The 21,343-nt window shown below is 50.0% G+C and overlaps 1 protein-coding gene across 1 annotated transcript in view; it reads right to left on the bottom strand.

Moving 5' to 3' along the window:
* Positions 1–20,927, bottom strand: part of TMEM132B (transmembrane protein 132B) — a 359,857-nt gene extending 338,930 nt beyond the window's left edge. The window contains exon 1 of the mRNA XM_045779135.2: positions 20,476–20,927. Coding sequence (XP_045635091.2) covers positions 20,476–20,542 — 67 coding nt within the window. The 5' untranslated portion in view covers positions 20,543–20,927. The remainder of the gene's footprint in view (positions 1–20,475) is intronic.
* Between the last annotated feature and the right edge of the window lie 416 nt (positions 20,928–21,343).

Here is a 21,343-nt window from a genome sequence, read left to right as displayed (position 1 = left end):
TGCAAAGGGCAGGGCTGTCATAGAAGTACTCAATTAAAATCTAGAATGTTAAGGGAATTAGCCAGCACCACCTCTGATCAGGTCTGTTGCTTGTGACTTGTCGTTTCTCTTAGGGTGACCCACCCAATGCTGTGAAATTCGTACTTTTGCTGTGATGTGTGTGTGCAGCTGTTGCTGCCTCTAGCGGGTGGCATCAACGATGCTTTCATCTTTGACATTCAGCATTCCAACCCCGAGCCAGGTGCAGGAGATTGAGATCATTTTTGAAACACTTTGATTGGCAGGGGGAGGGAGAAAGGGAGGGACAAGGAAGAACCTCTCACACCAGTAATTACTGGCAGATGGCATCTCCTGTTCTGATAGCATTCGAGGCACTGCAAGCAAAGCGAAGAAGGGGGATAAAAAAATATCCATACGACCCTGTCCTTGATGAGCTCAGTCTGGAGGGGGAGTGGGATATGAGATCTTCTAGATTTTAGTCAAGCACACAGAATGCCAAAGGCTTTCCAAGGAGGAGCAGTTACCGCCAGACAAGGGAATCTGAGAAGCCTCCACAAGACCTCATCAGGCCTCTCCTGGTTGCAAGTGACAGAAACCCAGTTCAAAGTAGCCTCAGATAACTGGGTATATTGGGTTATGTACTGGGGAAGTTCAAGATCAAGCTCATATCAAAAATAGCTACTTCTAGGGGCACTGCCTAGCTCAGCTGGAAGAGTATGCAATACTCAATCTCGAGGTCGTGAGTTCAAGCTCCACATTGGGCATGAAAATACAATTTCAAATTTTTAAATACTGAAAGTAAAATTTTTTAAACAATTACAAATAGCTACTGCTGGGTACTCCAATATGGTCACCAGGAACGCTTCCCAGTGCATCTCCTGGTTTCATCTTCCCCCATGGTGCTTCATTCTCACACAAGTCCAGAACAGTAGGTAGCTTCTAAGACGGCTTGCAACATTCCCCACCTGATGGCATTCACAGCTTTGTACAGTCCTTTCCCCTTCAGTAAATTCCTTCTGACTGATAGAATACCTCAGCGTGGAAGGAAGATCACTTCCGTGATTAAGTTGCAAGAGACGGTCACATAGTGGCTTTGATGAAGCAAGCTGCCATATGGAGAGAGGACCAGGAGGCAAGGAACTGAGGCCCTTGGCCCAAGAGGCCAAAAAAACGGAGTCCAGCCACCAATCACGTGAACATAGGAGCAAATCCCTCCCCAGGCAAGCTTTCAGATGAGACCTCAGCCCTGGCTAACACCTTTCCTGCAGCCTTGTGAGAGATCTGGAAGCAAAAGAGTACCCATGCCCAAGTTCCTGACCGATAATAAATGCGTGTTGTTTTGAGCCATTAGTTTATGGCAATTTGTTACGCAGCAATACTAACGGATACCTCCAGGCTCACATCCTTCCAGCTTAACAACTGCAACAGGAAAGAAGGGACTCTACCCCAGTGCTTGCAACAAATATCCCAGGCCCTCATTGGCCCAGCTTGGGTCATGTGCCCGACTGTGATTCAGTCCTTGAGGACTTGCTGAGATGCTCTGATTGGTCAGCAAGTCATGAGCCAGCCCATGGAGGAGGAGGAGAAAATTGGCAGTACCCAATCACATGGCCTCAAAGCAGGGAAGCCGTGGTGTCCTGAATGAAAATCAGGGTGTTCTAACAAATTGGACAACCTAGAAGAAATGGATAAAGTCCTAGAAACATACAATCTTCCTAGACTGAATCATGAAGAAATGGAAAATATGAATAGACTGATTACTAGGAATGAAATTAAATCAGTAATTAAAATAGACTCAAAAAAAAAAAAGAAAGAAAAAAGAATGGGGCACTTGGGTGGCTCCATCAGTTAAGTGTCCCACTCTTGATTTCGGCTCGAGTTGTGATCTCAGGGTAGTGAAATCTAGCCCTGCATTGGGCTCCGTGGAGCCTGCTTAAGAGTCTCTCTCTCTTCGGGGCGCCTGGGTGGCTCAGTCAGTTAAGTGTCTACCTTTGGCTCAGATCATGATCTCAGGGTCCTAGAATTGAGCCCCATGTCGGGCTCCCTGCTCAGTGGGGAGCCTGCTTCTCCCTCTGCCTCTGCCCCTCCCCGCTTGCGCTCTCTCACTTGCTCGCTCTCTCTCGCCCTCAAATAAATAAATAAAATCTTTTTTAAAAAAAGAGTCTCTTTCTCCCTCTGTGCTTCTCCCTTCTCTCTCTAAAAAAAAAAGCAATAAATAAAATTGGCAAACGGAAGTCCAGAACCAGATAGCTTCGCAGGTAAATTCTACCAAGTATTTATATAATTACTTATCTACTTACTTATTTTTGTTGTAGTTGACACACAATGTTACGTTAATTTCAGGTGTACAGCATAGAGATTCAGCAAGTCTGTACATTAGGCTATGCTCCCAAGTGTAACTGTCACCATACAGTGCTATTACAATACCATTGACTGTACCCCCTATGCTGCACCTTTCACCCCTAACTTATTCATTCCACACCTGGGAGCCTGTGCCTCCTACTTCCCTTCACCCATTTTGCCCATTCCCCCAGCCCTCTCCCCTGTAGCAACCATCAGTTTGCTCTCTGTATTTATGGGTCTGTTTCTGCTTCTTGTTTGTTTTGTTTTGTTTTTTAGTCTACGAAACAGTTAAAGAACAGTTAATACCTATACTTCTCAAATTATTCCAAAAAAATTGAAGAGGTATGAACACTTCCAAATTCATTCTACAAGGTCAGCATCACCCTGATACAAAACCAGACAAAAACACTAGAAGGAAGGAAGGAAGGAAGGAAGGAAGGAAGGAAGGAAGGAAGGAAGGAAGGAAGGAAGAAGAAGAAAGAAAAGAGGAAGGAAGGAAGGAAGGAAGGAAGGAAGCAAGGAAGGAAGGAAGGAAGGAAGAGGGGAGGGAGGGAATGAAAATTACAGGTCAATATTCCCAATGAACACAGATGCAAAAATCCTAAACAAAATATTAGCAAACCAAATTCAATAATACATTAAAAAGATCATACACCATAAGCAGTTGGAACATATTCCACAGACACAAGGTTGGCTTAATATCTGCAGATCAATCAACGACACCCTACGTTACCAAAACAAAGGATAAAAATCATATGATCATCTCAATAGATGAAGAAAAGGCATTCGACAAGATTCAACATTCATTTATGATAAAAACTCCCAACAAAGTCAGGACAGAGGGAACATACACACCTCTACGTAACAGAGGCCGTATATGACAAACCCACAGCTATCATACTCAACGGTAAGAAGCCGAAAACTTTTCCTCTAAAATCAGGAACAGGACAAGGATGCCCACTCCTGCCACTTTTATTCAACACAGTATTAGAAGTCCCAGGCACAGCAATTAGGCAAGAAAAAGAAATAAAAGGGACCCAAATTGGAAAGGAAGAAGTAAAACTGTCACTATTTGCAGATGACATGAATACTATATACATAGAAAACCCTAAAGACTCCACCAAGAAACAATTAGAATAAGTGAATTCAGTAAAGTTGCAAGATACAAAATTAGTATACAGAAATCTGTTACACTTCTACACACTAATAATGAACTCTCAATAAGAGAAATCAAGACAACTCCACTTAAAACTGTATCAAAAAGAATAAAATACCTAGGAATAAGTTTAACCAAGGAAATGAAAGACTTGTGCTCTGAAAACTGTAAGACATCGATGAAAGAAGTTGAGGACAACACAAATAAATGGGAAGATATACTGTGCTCATGAATTTAGAAGAATTAATAGTGTCAAAATGTCCACACTACCCAAAGCAATCTACAGATTCAATGCAATCTCCATCAGAATACCACTGGCATTTTTCACAGAACTGGAACACATAATCCTAAAATTTGTATGGAATCTCAAAAGACCCAAATAGCCAAAGCAAACTTGAGAAATAAGAACAAAGGTGGGGGTATCATGTTCCCAGAGTTCAAGCTATACTTCAAAGCTACAGTCATCAAGACAGTATGGGACTTGCATAAAAACAGACACATAGATCAGTGGAGTAGAACAGAGAGCCCAGAAACAAACCCACGCTTATATAGTTAATTAATCTATAATGAAGGAGGCAAGAATATACAACGGGGAAAAGACAATCTCTTCAACAAATGGTACCTCAAAAACTGAACAGCTATGTGCGTATGAATGAACCTGGACTGCTTCCTTACACCATATACAAAAGTAAATTCAAAATGGATTATAGACTTAAAGGTAAACCTGAAACCATAAAAATCCTAGAAGAAAACATAAGCAATAAGCTCTTTGATATTGGTCTTAGCAATAACGTCTTCGATCTGTCTCCTCGGGCAAGGTTAGCAAAAGCAAATATAAACTGCTGAGCCTACACCAGCATAAAAACCTCTGCACAGCAAAGGAAACCATCAACAAACTGAAAAGGCAATCTACTGAATGGGAAAAGATATTTGCTAATGGTATATCCAATAAGGGGTTAAGATCCAAAAATACAGGGCGACTGGGTGGCTCAGTCGGTTGAGCATCTGCCTTTGGCTCAGGTCGTGATCTTGGGGTCCTAGGATTGGGCCCCATGTCGGGCTCCCTGCTCACTGGGGAGCCTGCTTCTCCCTCTCCCTCCACCCTTCCCCTCTCACTCTTGTTCTCTCTCTCAAATTAATAAAACATTTTTTAAAATAAATAAACAAAATATATAAAGAACTCATACAACTGAACATCAGAAAAACAAACAATCCAATTTTAAAAATGGGAAGAGGATCTGAATAGACATTTTTCCGAAGAAGACATCCAGATGGCTGACAGGTACATGGAAGGACGCTCGACATCACGCAGCATCAAAGAAATGCAAATCGAAACCACAACGAGATATCACCTCACATCTGTCAGAATGGCTACTATCAAAAAGATAAGAAATAATAAATGCTGGCGAGGATGTGGAGAAAAGGAGACCCCCATGCCCCATTGTTGGGAATGTAAATTGGTGCAGCCACTGTGGAGCACAGTATGAAGATTCCTTTAAAAATTAAAAATAGGTTACCATATGATCCAACCATCCCACTTCTGGGTATTTATCCAAAGAAAACAAAAACACTAATTGGAAAAGACATATGCATCGCTATGTTCATGGCAGCATTATTTACAAAAGCCACAATGTAGAAGCAACTTAAGAGTCCGTCAATAGGGGCGCCTGGGTAGCGCAGTCGTTAAGCGTCTGCCTTCGGCTCAGGGCGTGATCCCGGCGTTCCGGGATCGAGCCCCACATCAGGCTCCTCCGCTATGAGCCTGCTTCTTCCTCTCCCACTCCCCTGCTGTGTTCCCTCTCTCGCTGGCTCTCTCTCTCTCTGTCAAATAAATAAATAAATAAATAAATAAATAAATCTTAAAAAAAAAAAAGAGTCCATCAATAGATGAATAAAAAAGACATGGTGTGGGGCTCCTGGGTAGCGCAGTCGTTAAAGCATCTGCCTTCGGCTCAGGGCGTGATCCCAGCGTTCTGGGATCGAGTCCCACATCAGGCTCCTCCGCTATGAGCCTGCTTCTTCCTCTCCCACTCCCCCTGCTGTGTTCCCTCTCTCGCTGGCTGTCTCTCTGTCACATAAATAAATAAAATCTTAAAAAAAAAAAAAAAAAGACATGGTGTGTGTGTGTCTGTGTGTGTGTCTGTGTGTGTGTGCTGAATATTATTCAACCATAAAAAAAGAAAGAAATCCTGCCACTTGCAGCAGCATGGATGGAGCTAAAGGGTATTATGCTAAGTGAAATAAGTCAGACAGAGAAAGACAAATACCACAGGATTTCACTTATATATGGAATCTAAAAAGAAAAACAAGCAAAACAAAACAGAAGCAGACTCATAGATACAGAGAAGGAACTGATGGTTGCCAGTGGGGGGGGGGTTAAATAGGTGAAGGGGATTATGAGGTATAATCTTCTACGTTATAAAATAAATAACACACGGGGATACAATTTACAGCATAGAGAATACAGTCAATAATATTGTAAGCATTTTGCACGGCGACAGGTAGTGACCACAATTATCGTGGTGGTCATTTCATAACGTATATGGATAATGATTCCCTGTGCTGTACACCTGAAACCAGTCTAATATTGTTTGTCAATTATCTCTTCATCTTAAAACATAAATTAATAAAAGAAAATCAGGGTGTTATTCTCAGAGGAAGGCAAAAATAGCAGACAACCACTATCATATGACAGGATCTGGATATGAAGCCATACGGGAGCAGAAATGAGCAAAACCAGAAAACTGAGCACCAGGACACATAGTACGTGTTCAACTAAACACTCAGTGGGGGCGCCTGGGGGGCTCAGTAGGTTGAGCATCCGACTCCTGGTTTCGGCTCAGGTCATGATCTCAGGGTCTTGGCCTCGAGCCCTGCGTTGGCTCCACACTCAGTGGGAGTCTGCTCAAGAGTCTCTCTGGCCCTCCCTCTGCCCCTCCCCCCACTCATGTTCTCTCTCTTTCTCTCTCTAAAATAGATGAATAAATCTGTAGGAAAAGAAAACATTCAGTGAATGGAGATGAGAATTCAAGCAGGACTAACATTTATTAAGGACGCATGCAAAGTCAAGCACTGTGTTGAATTCTTAGGCACCACCCCCCTTAAACTTCACAGCAGCCCAGGGAGTAGGAGCTCCTACTCTCCCCATGTCACAGATGAGAAGGCTATAGCACAGAGAGGCTAAGTAACGAACCCAAGGTCACAGAGCTAGCAAGTGGCAGAGCTGGGATTCAAACCCAGGCAGTCAGTCAGTCTGCCTGCCTGAGATCATGCCCTAAATTTCAGTGATGTACTTGAAACAGTTCGCAGGAAGAAAGCATCTGGGGAAGCGGCCAACGGCACATAACTCAGCGGTGAGAGATGTAACAGAAGTCGGTTCCCTCACTCAAACACGTATTAAAAACTTTCACAAAGGAAGAGGTGGAACGAGAAGAGTGAGGGACCCTTGAAGTGTGGGAAACACAGGGGAAAGCACTACAACACCTTCCTCCCTCATGTTGTCTCTATGTTATGGTGAGAGAAAAGCAGAACGCAGTTGCCTTCACAAAATGATCTGAGCTGACAGGCAAATTGGTCCAGTAGGAAGATGAGGCCATTTCAGAGCTTGTGTAAGTGCAGCTGGTGTGAACACCAAGGCTGACACCTCCTCCCCCAATACCTTTCCTCCTGAAATATGCAGACCCTCTTAACAGCTCACCCCATAAATTTAAGAGAAAAACACTTAAACCGGGCTGGGCGTAGGGGGTGGTGGGTGGAAGGAGAAAAAGATATCATAAGGAAATAAAAATTTCACCATAAATTCACGGTGCTTTCTAGAGAGCCTTTTCCATTAGAAACAAATGAGTTTGCATGAAGGGCTAAAGAGGCAGAGACCAGGGAACTGGAGGATGTCCCTTTTTTAAGACTCAATCTCCCAGAATCTGGAAAAATTCAAGGAGTAGATGGGCTGGCATTCCAAGTCCTTTGGGAGTCATCCACAGTGGGCACCACTAGGACTAGAACTTTGGGAAGCTTCAGCAGGTCTCTAAGAACCAGTCCCCCATCATCTCCACTGCTCTATTAACTCCACTTCCTCAGCTGTCAGCTCTATCGCCTGCTATCTCTCAGTCCCACCCTGGCTCATTTCAAACATCTGCAGATCCTGGGGGCGCCTGGGTGGCACAGCGGTTAAGCGACTGCCTTCAGCTCAGGGCTTGATCCGGCGTTATGGGATCGAGCCCCACATCAGGCTCCTCTGCTATGAGCCTGCTTCTTCCTCTCCCATTCCCCCTGCTTGTGTTCCCTCTCTCGCTGGCTGTCTCTATCTCTGTCGAATAAATAAATAAAATCTTTAAAAAAAAATCTGCAGATCCTGGATAGGTGCTGATCTCTGCACAGGGTTCCTGGTGGGTGAACCCCTTCTTTCTGACCCCCCTTTTCTATGTTTGGGGAATCCCCTTCTTATGAGGCAGTGGGAACTCACTAAATACACTTTGGTGTTTCCATACCATGGACGACCCTGCAGCAATTCAAAAAAACAAGATAGTTCTATATGCACACGGATATTGGGGAAGAGACAAGACGTATATGTACCAAAAACAAACCTAAAACTACGTTATAACATATGTATTTCCTACAAGGAAAAATACACACCAAACTGATATAAATGGTTACCTTTTAGAAGGATATGCGGTTGTTCAAAAGGGACTTTGGATTTATCTGTAATGTTTCTTTAAGCCATATTTATATCTTTGACAGAGATGGTGTTAATCATTCATCAAACTGCTTTCATTTGCCTCTTGGCACCCATAAAAACTTATGTCTCCCAGGCCCCACCTTAGGAGGGAGAATAAAATCACACACACACACACACACACACACACACACACACACACACACACACAAAGGATCCTGATGATTCATGCCTTCTCTCCAAACACCGTATAACCCTTATGTTAAGGTATTCATCACCAACTACTAATTATTCCCCTGGCATCCATTCTGTCCTTCTCCCACAGCAACAGAACTCTTGATTTGTAGCAATCTAAAATGAAGACTTCCCATGGGGGCACCTGGGTGACTCAACTGCTTAAGTGTCCAACTCTTGATTTCAGCTCAGGTCATGATCTCAGAGTTGTGAGATCAAGCTCCATGCTGGGTGTGGAACCTGCTTAAGACTCTCTCTTTCCCTCTCCCTCTGTCCCCCACCCTGCTCACTCGCTTTCTTGTTCTCTCTCTAAAACAAAAAACAAAACAACAAAAAAACAAAACACTTCCCATATTCTCTTGCAGCTAGATGTGGCCACGTGACTTAGTCACAGCCAATGGGATAGAAGTGTATATGTGGAAGCATCATGGGGCTACCAGGACTCTGTCATAAAAGATAACTGATGCACATCCTTTACCCTTTCTTTGTCTGCACCTCCATATTGGTGCCTGGAAGGAAGATGAAACTGCTGTACCCATAGCTGCCATCTTGGACCATGAGGACAAAGACCACAACCTTGAAATGGTAGAAGGGAGCAAGGGCCCATGAGGACTTCATGGAACAGAGTCAACCTAAAATCCTGAACTACACGGCTCCAGAATCTGACTGGGGAGAGAAACGATCTCCTACTTTTTAAGCCACCACCATTTTAAGTCTGTGTTACTCACTGTTGAAATCGTTCTCACCAGATATGCCCATCACTCCACATACCCGGGCTCCGTTTCCCCCAGGGAACCACAAAGCAGCATCCCCACCCCCACCCCACCCCCCGTCCCGCCGGCTTGCCTGAGTTCCATGCTCCATAGCCCCCTGCACCAGCAAACCATAGCAGCAAATTCAGAGGATCCCCACAGAGGCAGGCTCACCAGCCCCAACAGACACCCAGAAACCCTAAGGGAAAGAGCAGAGCTGTCTACATAAAACTCAGCATTATTGTGGCTAAAATGTCTCAAACATTCCAGATGTTCTGCCCCTCCTTTCCCACCACCCACCACATCACCCCCTTCATTCCTTCACTGAAGTCGTGTAACTCTAATTTCCCATTCTTTAAAAGGGATATAATAATACCCACACACCTAGGCTTGTTGTAAGTATTAGAGGAGATGACTGTGTGAAGTACTTACAAGTGTGACTGGCACACAGCACGCACTATATAAATACTGGCTACTTTATACGCACACGGGACTCTGGTTGTTTTTATTAAAACGGCACTGCGCAGTGTAAGTTACCACGCAGCTCACTCTTCTCCCTTGACAATGAGCCCTATTTCAGGAGAACGGCTATAGCTCCAAGCTGCTCTTTTTACCAGTTACATGGTAATCCACATGGAAATACCACCATTTAGCCAAGAACTACTTTACTGATGGACAGTCGTCTCTTTATCGCCACCGTAGAAGATGCTGCTATATCCCTGAACACATACCCTTGTACGGTGCTGCTTTCGCTTCTAAAAAAATAGGTTTCCTGGAAGTAGGATTGCTGGGTCAAAGACCAGCTTCCCTTTTCATAGCTGTTAGCAGATTGCATCTGACATATTCCATGTTTTCAATCAAAGCAACCAACCTATGTGTGAAATCCCCGGGCTGGGGCTTCAGAGGTCACGTGCACAATAAAGCAGCCCAGCGGTTTCAGCAGCAGCCCCACACGAGCACAGGATGGGATGGCATGTCTACGGGCTCCTTGGAGGAGGGGCACCAGAGGCTTCCGTCTACAAGGGAGGGCCCTCCCCGCCCAGCGGGTTCTCCCCACCTCACTTGGTAAGCTGTTGCAGCAACTTTGTCTTCCTTCTGATGTAAGCACCACGATTTTCCTTTGGGAAATCATCTCCTGTCTGTCTTTCTGGCATCGTGCTTCCAATTCCGACTCCAGAGATGAGCTTCTGACTTAAGTGTGGCTTAAATGTAGACATACAGGATTCCATCCACAGTCCCAGGCCCTGGCTGAGGGGGTCAGTACAGCACCCAGGTTAGTCCAGGGGTTCTCGCTGTTATAATTAGAAAAGAGATGAGTGGTTTTGGAACAAAGCCTGAAGCTGACTGTGGCCAGATTTGCCATGAGGTGGAGAAAGCCTGTCTGAGAATTAAATGAACACAGAGGAAAAGAGAACCAAGAGACAAAGTGAGAGAGCAAAAGCTCTCATTAGGCATGTTAAGCCCCTGGATCTAGCCATGCCTGAAGCTGTTGCTTCCTTGAACTTCCTAGCTCCAGAGTCCAGTAAATTCCCAATCTTGTTCTTGCAATGATAAGAATCCACATTAGTACAGTGATACACACTTTGCATTTGGCACGACATCTCCATAATTGAACTCGAAATCTTAGCATTGAACCTGGGTGTCACAAGTAAACATAGAGAAGGCTATGTGAACCCAAAAAGAAAAAACAAAAAGCCATAAAAGAGATCCATTGATCGAAGTCCTGCCAAGTATAAAATAACTAACCAGTGGGCTCCTTTAATACTGGTTATCTCCAGCAGCATCCCTACAAGGGGTCTTCTGAGCTGTAAGCCAACCAGCTTTGCCTACAGAGTAAAAATATCTCACACACACATGTGCTACTATTTTTAAAATGTTACATAAATGCTACTGTAATTATCAAAACCCACTCGTTCAAAAGCATTACTGAATTGATGGCAACTTTCAATCAATATGGTTTTTTTTTTCAACCAAGAGATACCAAACCCACAATTCTTCTCATTCAGATGCGCTGGACAATTTTTTTGACGTTTAAAAGGGATACTTGTTCTTGACCACAAATGTGTGCTAGAAACACTCATTTACAGAGCATTCCTTGTTTGACTTTCCTTTAAGGCAAGCTTTGTTCTTTAGGAGGGCTAGGTAGTAGGTAGTTTATTCCGGCTTTGCAGGCAAGATGATCTCTGACACGACTCGCTTCTCATTGTGGGGAGCAACCAGTCATGGATAATATGTAAACAGATGAACGTGGCTGTGTTGTAATAAAACTTTATTTACAAACACAGGTAGAGAGCCAGATTTAGTCCATGGGCCATAGTTCGGTGACGCCGGTTTAAGGGACGCGGAAACTAATAAGCAGCCTGTCAGGAACCAAAGCCAGCCCGGGGTCGAATGGAACTTCCACATCTCCAAGATGTTGTGGAAGCTGATGCAGAAGCTAGGATTTGGGGGCGCCTGGGTGGCTCAGTCGTTAAGTGTCTGCCTTTGGCTCGGGTCATGATCCCGGGGTCCTGGGATCGAGCCCCACATCAGGCTCCTCCGCTGGGAGTCTGCTTCTCCCTCTCCCACTCCCCCTGCTAGTGTTCCCTCTCTCACTGTCTCTCTCTCTGTCCAATAAATAAATAAAATCTTAAAAAAAAAGAAGCTAGGATTTGATCGACACAAAACATGTCACCCACAGGTCTACTAGATAAAGCGAGTACTCCTACACCGGCAGCTCAGCTGTGCCAGATTAATCACACCATGAGCACAGCAACTATTCGTCTTCTAATATTACTGGCTCCAGCAGGGACAGTGAACACCAGAGTCTGACAGATCATAGTTCAAATCCAACCTCCACCAACTGTGCTTCCAGGGCCATGTAGGGTAACCAAGTCCTGGCTTCCTAATGGTCCTAACAACGTTATTAATGATTGCCACCATTTCCTGAGCACTTAGTATGAGCCAGGCACTGTGTTAATAAGCAATTTGCATCCAGGGTCATCCTTGGACCCCCGTAACTGTATTCTCACAAGGGATATGTTATCACTTCCATGCCACAGATGCAGAAACACGGGCTCATCCACCCCAACCTTCTCCCCAGGGCTGTTGGGGAAGAACTTACAGAAGGCAAAAGCCCAACTCACAGATGTACGTTCTGTTTGTTAATTTCATCGCTAACAAATTTTGATTTGGCCCCAATTCCAAATACAGTGATACGCATAGAGTTGGCACCCGGTAAATATTTACTGAATGAAATCTATCAGTCAGCCGGTCCTGTGGAGAACTTTCCAACTGCACCCAAATCCCATTTGTGACCTCCTCTACAGCCACCACTGGGATCCGAGCCTGGACTAGTGCAGTAGCCCTTCTCAGCTCTCCCTGCTTCCGCTCCTGGGAGTCAGAGCACGGACCTCTTCTGTCAAACCTGCCAAAGGCTCCCACCTCACTCAAAGGAAAAGCCACAGTCCTTACCAGACTCAGCCCTGCCACCTCATCCACTACTCTCCCTCCCTTACTCAGCTCAGTCGCACTGGCCTCATTTCTGTCCTTGAACCTGCCAAGCACCTTCCCACCACAGGGCCTTTGCACTGGCTATTCCCTCTGCTTGGAACACTCTTCCCCAAGCTAGCCACTGGACAGCTTGTTCCCTCACTTCTTTAGGTCTTCACTCAAATGTCACCTTTCTGGATGCTGTTATTTAAAATTGCAGGGGCGCCTGGCTGGCTCAGTCAGTGGAGCATGTAACTCTTGATCTCGGGGTTGTGAGGTCGAGCCCCACATTGAGTATAGAGTTCACTTAATTTTTTAAAAATTTTAATAATGAAATGAAATTAAATTAAATTGCAAAACATCCCTTCCCAGCGCTCCCTCTCCGGGGCCCTTCTCCACGCTTCTCTGTAGCACTCACTACCACTCAATAAACTGCATTTTAGTATTCATTCAGTCCGGTATCTATGTGTCTCCACCTTAATGCTGACTCCACAAGGACAGCGGCCTCTGGCTGTCTCGTCCTTGCTGTTTCACCAGCCCCGAGAACAGGGCCCATCACAGCATAGGCACACGATAAAAATATGTTCAAATGAGCAAAGGCAGACAAGGAGGTTGGAAGCAGACTGGGCTGGAGTTTCCAGGAAGAAGATCATCAGGAGGGGAATTCAAGACCCATTTCACAGACAGGGAAACGGAGTCTCTGAGAGGTCAAGGAGCTAGGGCAGTGTCCCAGCTCTCCCAATTGCTTCAGGGAAGCCGGGATCCTGGATACTGACATCTGCCACTTTTTAAATGCTGGCAACTAACAAGATGAGTCTCCGGGCCAGATACAGCCCGAAGGCCGCCAGAGGCTTTCCCCTGGCCTCGAAAAGTCCCGATTCACCGCCACCCTAGAAAACTTTTTTGGGGAAGTGACATTTTCCATCCACACCATGTCCCTCCCCTTCCACTGCCCCGAACCAACATTTCTGCTTGGAGCAGACTCCGGGAGAACCGGGTCCCCTCCCACCTGGCCACCCGCTGCAGCCTCATCGGCTGCAGAGACCTCACCCCTCTGCCCAGTGGTCCCCCACCCCCACGAATCCAGCCCCCTCGGCTCGCCCAGGAGCGCCAACAGCCTGCGGCCACAGATGCCACAACTACAGAAGGGAAAAATACCGAGCCAAGGATATAAATAAGTCGACAGGACACCACACGAAGAGCACCGGGCAGACAAAGGGAGCCATGGCTTCTGAGCGCCAGGAGGCCAGGCAGAGGCAGCCTGCCGCTCCGGAGCTCTGGAAGGGAAGACGGGACCCTCCAGCAGGCGCACGGAGTCGGCCCCGGGAGTGCTGGCTGCAGCCACAGCACTATTTTTATGTGTCCATTTGCTGCGACGCATGAAGAGCCCTGGTGGGAGGCATTCGGAGCACAAAGCAGACATTAGAGATGCGTTATTTACTGAGTCACCCTTCCTGGGCACTGAATTCTGGGCACCGAAGCCCAGCCATGATGAGTTAGGTCCCCCAACGGGTTAATTTAGGTTAACACCGCAAAACCACCAGGCGATTCCAGACACTCTATCACCCTCAGTAATAAAATACAGCAAATCAAATTGGACTCTATTGATTTTTTATGTAACTATTTTGGGACTGAAGTGTAAGGAGAGGGTATTGATCAGTTAAGGAGTCAGGTGTCAGGGAAGGGAGTTCGGAACACCCCGACTGCGGACCCAGGTGGTTTAAGCAAGGGAAGACGTTGGAATTTAACTCGAAGAACCTTCTTTCTCTCCTTCCCTCGGCAGACAGTGGGCATCACGGGTCCATCCCACACTGAGTGGCAAGTAGCAAAACAAGCACCCGGATGGAGAATAAAGTAACAAAGGCGACCGTGCTTTGTCTCTCCCCATGGCACCTATCACTGCCTGACATCATGTATCTGTTTGTCTATTGTTTTATTACTGTCTTGCTCCACCAGAATGCCAGCTCCTCAGAATGGGGGATGTGTCTCCTTTCTCCATACTGTGCCCCCACAGTGCTCAGAGCTGATTAAGATCTGTCTGATGAATAAAGGGGGGGGGGCAGCTCTTGAGTACATGCTATGGGCCAGGCGCTGTGCAGAGTACCTTGCAAGTAGTCACACTCCTTCTGCCTGGAACATCCTTCTCCAGGTTGGCTCCTTCTGATCACACAGGTCTCAGATTAAGACCAAACGCCACCTCCTCCAGGAAGTCTTCCTGGATTACCCAGTCAGTCCCCATCATGTTGCCTTGTGTTGAATGTGAGGAGCACAAATGACTGTTGAGGACTTTCCTGTGTGTGAATTTGTTGGCTCCTTGTCTCTCTCTCTCTCCATCACACGCATCTGCCCTAGAATGCAACCCCTGGGGTCACAGCTACCTAAGCCGGAGGTCAGGGAAACTGAGGGAAAAGTCCAGGCCAGGAAGGTACCTTAGGGGCAGGAAAGACAGGAGTTGGGCGCTTTGGGGAGGAGACCCCACCCTGACACTGAGTCAGTGTTGCCTTGATCGGGTCCCTGTGCTCCTCTGAGCCTTGGTATCCCCACTGGGGATACAACTGGGCCCCTCACCTCTCCCTGGGTGGTCACCCAAGAATCCAAGGAAATCCAAAGTAAGAAGCCACCAGTAACGTTCACTTCACAGCTCTGACCGGTACAGCAAGGAGACCACCCGGCCTTCCCTTCTTGCCTGTCCTCCCTCCTCTAAACCGCAGGCTGTGCAGACACCCCCCTCACACCCTTGCTGTGACCCAGCTTTGTGACCAGATCAGCAAGGGGGTAAGTTCAGGGCCTGCTGTCCACTGAGTGTTTGTGTCCTCCCCCCGCAAAGTTCATATGTTGAAACCTAACCCCCAACATGATGATATCAAGAAGTGGGATCTTTGGGCGGTGATAAGGTCATGAGGGTCAAGCGTCATGGGTGGGACTAGTGACTAGTGACGTTATAAAAGAGACCCCAGACCCCAGAGAGCTCCCCCGCCCACCCCAGGAGGACACAGGGAGAAGACGGCGTCAAGGAACCAGGAAGCGGGCTCTCACTGGAACATAGCCAAGCCGGGATCTTGATCTTGGACTTCCCAGTTTCTAAAACCACGAGAAGTTTTCCAAAATCTGTGGTTTACGAGCCACCCAGCCTGGGGTATTTTGTTACAGCAGCCTGCATGGACTAAGACAGGGCCCATTTTACAGACTGGGAAACTGAGTGTCAGAGAGGTCAAGGGTTAGACAAGATTTCCTGATTTCTCAAGAGTAGCCAGAAACCTGGACCATGATACTGACACCTCCCACTTTTTAAATGCTGGCAACCAACAAGAGAAGCTTGCGGGCCAGTCCCCCACTGGACCTCCACGCAGGCTCAACGCTCCAAAATGCCAAGCCCTCCCTGCCGACGCACCCCAGGGCTCCCGCCGGGGGGCTGACTTTAGAGCAGCCGAAATCCCCCAGAACAATTTTCTCAAAAAAAGAACCAACTCCGCCTTCAACTTAAGACACACCCCCGAATCCCCTGGGCCCAAATTAGTCTCAAAATTCAATCAATCGCCCACAAAACTCGGGGCCCCTGCTCACAGAGAGGGTAGCAGTTCAGAGCACAGACTCTGAGCCAGGCACACCATGGGCGTACGTGCAACCCCCTCCCCTCTGTGGCTGTGTGACCGTGCATAAGCCATGGCACCTCTGTGGGTCTCCGCTGCCCCATCTGTAAAATGGGGTGAATACCAGGCCTCACCCCCACGGGGTGATGGAGGTCTCGAGGTAAAATCTGAAGGGCTCAGAACACACCGTCGGCCATAGATCGGGGCTAGTCACTGACTTGTTCCCGACTCCGGGGCCCACTGGAATGGAAAACCAGGACAGGAGACCAAATAGAAAGGAGGGGGGTTCTGTCTGCCAAAGTCTCGGCCTTTCACATAATCACCTAACCCCTCAAGGGCACCCAATCTGAGGGACTCCCAGTCCCTGCAGAGTTGACTCCCATTTGTTTGGTTTCTACGGCTCTAAACCCCAGTTCACATTAACAGATGTATTTGTTACAGAAAAGCAGCACAAGCCCCCAGCTCAGGCCGGCCCGTGGAAGGGACGCGATAATCACCCTGCACCTTGGAATCCACAAGCCCGTCGTCAACACCATGCCCCATGAGGCCGTGCAGGGGAGTCTGGCTGGACGAGGTGGGGGGGGGGGGAGGCACAGATGAACCCCTAGACCAGAATCCTGACACTGTGTGACCTCAGCCAATTTACTTAGCTTCTCTGGATCTCAATATCCTCACCTATAAGCCATGAGCAGTGAGAGTGTCCACCCGCCCGCGTGGTGAGTCTTCCACTGTGTCGACCAGGCAGGGCCTAGGATGGGGCCTGGAGCACGGGGAGCACCTTCTGCAGCTCTGGGTCCCGTCGCCCCGTCCCCAGCAGCACCATGCGATGCTCTGCTGCTTTTGTGAGCTGACACTTCGCCACTGTGGCTTCACCAAGCAGCTGTCATTCTCATGACCTTGGGCTCCTTCAATAGAGCCACAGTCCCCTCAAGGACCATACAGTAGAGCCCCTTTACCAGAAAGACTCCCCCGTGTACAGTGAGAGACGCCTGGGTGGAGAGTTTTTTAAAAGGAGAAATTGTGCGAGCCCTGAGTCTGCTCCGACACCAACTCGCTGTGTGACCCTGAGCAAGTCCCTCCCCATGCCGGAGTCTCCTCTCCCGTCTGCGAAGGGGGCTGTCGTGGGCGTGGAGGGGCAGAGGCTCTAAGATGCCTTCTTGCTCTGCAAGACCTTTACTCCCAGAGCGAGCTGCTGGTGCCGCTCCCGCCCCGTGATGCTGCCTACGGCGCCAGGGTGCCCCCTCTTCCCACGGTGACGGGCAGCACGCACTTGCTTGACGCCATGGCTACAAAGGGAAATGGACCCTCTCTGTGCCCGTTCAATATTAGACCCAGGAGAGAAGAAAGGAGCCACCCACCCGCGTACAACTGGGGGGCTCATCTGGGAACAAGGCCCCTAGAAGGGCTTTGCCGGCCCGGAGACCACCCTCCTGGACTTCACACCAACAAGCGAGGGGTTTCTTTGGCTCTCTTGGATCATGGCAACCACCATGCTCCTTGTTGGCTCCGAGCACCGCAGCAGCTCATGCAGAAGCCCCAGGCCTCCCAAGTTCCCTGCATCCGGTGGGGGGGACCCGAAATGATTTACTCTGGGAACCTCCACTGTACCACCATTAAATCACTCAGGGGAGCTGACGGCATTTGCATACCACTCCCCGCCACCTCCCGACGCCACCTCTCCTAAGAGCAGCACCATACACAGGCAAGCCCCCCTCCCAAACCACTATTGTGATGAGAAAGAAATATACCACAGGCCATGCCAAGGTGCCAGGCAGGGCGAAGAGTGTCTCTGCTTTGAAGCCAAAGCCACCCCCCACCACTAGCAGACTCTGCCACTCACAAGGCCCCTCTGTCGGGGGCTCTCCACCCACCCCAATTTTATAGACCCTGAGCACAATGGGTCAATGAAGCAAGGCGCGTCCATTTTCCCCAGCAGGGGCTGTAACAGCGCCGCTAATTTGCAAAGCCGTAGCATGCACAAAAGTGGCTTGAATAATGGGGGCCCCCTAGTCGCTAAGCTGGGGGATTTGTGCTGACTCTTACCAAGTACAGTTCCATATGTTTAAGCGCTTGCAAGGCTGAAAGAAGTACGCCCACCACACTCTTTACCATGGCAGCTACCCACGTGGGGGGGGGGGCACAGAGCAGACAGTCCCTGTGTGATGGGGGAGAGGGCATCCTTCCTTCCCTCAGAGCCCTTCCAGCCCCTCTCCCAGAACCTCAGCCAAACGTGGTCGGTAAATCATGCCAGAAATTACCCAGAAAATCCAACCAGCTCTGAAGGAAGCTCTAGCTAATTCCTCTGAACCTTTCCACCAACAGTAGGCAGCTAAGTATCTTTCAAGAATTTCAGCCTTGTTTTTTTTTCCTAGCTCTCCTAACTGGTGCTAAATATAGAGTTATCAAACTGTCTCTCTTTATGTCCCTGGTAGGGACCAGTGAAAGACTTACATGTGCTCCCAAGAACCTGACGATGGCACGGAGGGCTCTATCCTGGAGGCATTTGCCAAAAGAGCTGCCCAGCTGAGACCCTGGGGGAAAGCAGCAGGGGAGCTCAGCCAGGAGCTGGGCCAGCAGCAGGTTTCAGGGGTGGCACACCTTCCCCGCCAGGACCTGGCCGCCCAGAGCCAGGCACCAGCTCTTCCGTTGCTAAGGGAGGGGAGGGGAGGGGGGGTTCTCCATCTTCTCTTACAAGCACTAGGCAGGCAGCTTCTCCGGGAGACTTCCAATATTCGCCTATGAGCACATCACACGAAGGCTGACCCCCGTGGAGAAACAAAATAGAGACAAAACTGCAATTTTCAAGTCCAAGGGACTGCACTTTTGGGACCAGGTCCCAGGCCTTCAGCTAGGAAGAAACAGCCTTGACCCTCCTTATGCACCACAGAAGAAGGCTGAGAGCAGAACAGCTCTCATAGCCACTTGGAAGCCAAGCAGGCTGAAGATTCATCCACACATTAAGCCAAAGCTGAACGCCGATGGATATCTCTGACAGAAGGTTCTCTCCGAGTGGAAGGTTTTATGAAATACTTTGGGTCACTTAAGGGCATCTCAAAGTAAGACAATATTTACTTTTCCCATGCAAATACATCACACATTAAGTTGGCATACAAGGTTTGTTCCTAAATGCAACCTCCCTAAAGCAGTTACAGCCGAAAAGTTAAAGTTGCATTTTTCTACAGAAGCCTGGGTGTCTGCGCCGCTGTTTGTTAAGGAAATGAGAATTTTTCTAAAGCAAAAGCTATCTGCTCCCACATCATGGGTCCTGATTTTAAAATGTTTAGAGAACTGAGCTCTCCAAATGCACACGGATGTTGCTCGTGACTGTTTCGGGTTCATCTGAGCCTTTAGGATTGTCTCCACTGTTTGGGGTGGGGGGAGGGGAAGGGAGGGATTGGCATTTTAAGATAGACTTCCTCTAGAACCAACATGTAGCCACGCCAAGGTGGAAAAAGCTTTCCAAACTCCAGCAGAGAGAGAAAATACATGACTATTTTGCCTTTCCCACTCACTAGGTTTTGGCGACAGCTGCGCCGGTGCCAGCAGGGAGCCCGGCTCCATGGTACCCAGGCAATGGCTCTCGGCATCACCACGTTCCGGGCGGCCCTGCGCGCGCGGGGCTGCCTGGCCGCCTTGGGGTCAAGGCGCTGGGGCAGCACGCGTCTCCGGAAAGCGAGCAGCAGGCTGCGCCTTATCTAAGGGGAGGCCACTTGGGGAGGGGATATGTTCGTGGGGGGGGGGGGATAAAAGCAGGAGGGGGGCGGCGAGGCGCGGGGAGAAGGCAGCGGACAAGCCAGACAGACTGCGCCGACCGAGACGACCTCAAGGCTGGGGCCCCGCAGGTGTCCTGGGAACGCACGGCCGTGCGTCATCCGCAGGCACCAGGAAACCGGGAGAAGGAAGGGGTCCACCGACGCCCCGTCACAGCAAAACCCCGCGGGAACCAGGGCAAGGCGGGGCGGGGAGGGGGCTAGATTCCTGGAGGCGCGCCCCCACCCGCCTTGAGAGGCTGAGCGCCTCCGGTCTGTTGCCCCCGCGCGCCCTGAAGGGATCCGCAGGGGAGCCGGGGTCTGGGGAAGAAGGCTGGCGGGCAGAGGTACGTGCCGGGGACCCCTGGGTTCCCGGGGTCTCCCCAGATCTGTCTGAGTCCGGGAGGTGCGAGCTGCCGGGGACTTGCGAAGGAGGTGGCCGCCCCGCGCGGGAGCCAACTTTGTGCGCGGCGGCCGGGGCCGGGGATGGGGTCCGGGGACGCGTTACCTGGGCACCGGAGCGCAGTCAGCGCCAGCAGGAGCCCGAGCGGCGGCGCCCGGCCCGGGGGCGGCATGGTCCTCGGCGCGCGGTGGGCGCGGCGCGGGGCTGCTCCTGTCGCGCGCCCGGCCCGGCCCGCGGCTCCCGGGGACAGCCCCCGGCGGCTACGCTCGGGCGCCGGGCATGGCTCGCCCCCAGGGCGCCGCTCTTCCCCAGACGCAGGCAGCCGGCGCTGGCGGCGCTTCCTCCGCTCGCCCCTGCGCGCTCTCCGGGGCTCGGCCGTGCGCGGCCGGGGAGCTGGGGGCCGCAGGGGCTCAGCGCCCCGCGCCCGCGCCGGCGGCCCCGCACTTGGCCCGAGTTGCGCCGGCCCCGCCGCCGCCGCCGCGGCTCCTGCGCCCCAGCTCCCGTCCCATAGCCGTGGCGCCGCCGCCGCCGCCGCCTCTGCCCGCGCCAGCTGCCGGCCGCCCCTCAGCCCGCGACAGAGTGAGCGAGCCGCGAGCGCCGGGAGGAGGGCGGGGCGGCGGCGGGAGGGCGGGGCCGGAGAAGGGGGCGGGCCCGCGGCGGAGACCGGGCCCAGGGCGGCCGCCCAGCCATAGGCGGCGGGACGTGCCACTCCCCGGCGGCCCTGCGGGAGGGCGCAGGGCCTCACAGGCCTGGCGAGATCCGCGGAGGTGGTCGGGGGCGTGGGTGCGGACAGGGCCACCGGAGGGGGCACCTGCCGGCCAAAAACACACAGATCGGGGTGTATTCGGGCCAAGTGGCGGGAGTTCCCAAGGTCGCAGGGTGGGGGAGACAGGGGAAGGTCCTTGGAATGGGGCAGCGACGTCGGGGGGGGGGGGCGGTGTTCGCAGGGGACAGGGATTGCAAGGCTGAGCGC

The sequence above is a fragment of the Ursus americanus genome, chromosome 30, assembly GCF_024610735.1.
Source record: "Ursus americanus isolate L20-20 chromosome 30, mUrsAme1.1.p, whole genome shotgun sequence".
In the NCBI taxonomy this organism is placed as follows: domain Eukaryota; kingdom Metazoa; phylum Chordata; class Mammalia; order Carnivora; family Ursidae; genus Ursus; species Ursus americanus.
This window is presented reverse-complemented; position numbering and strand designations above follow the sequence as displayed.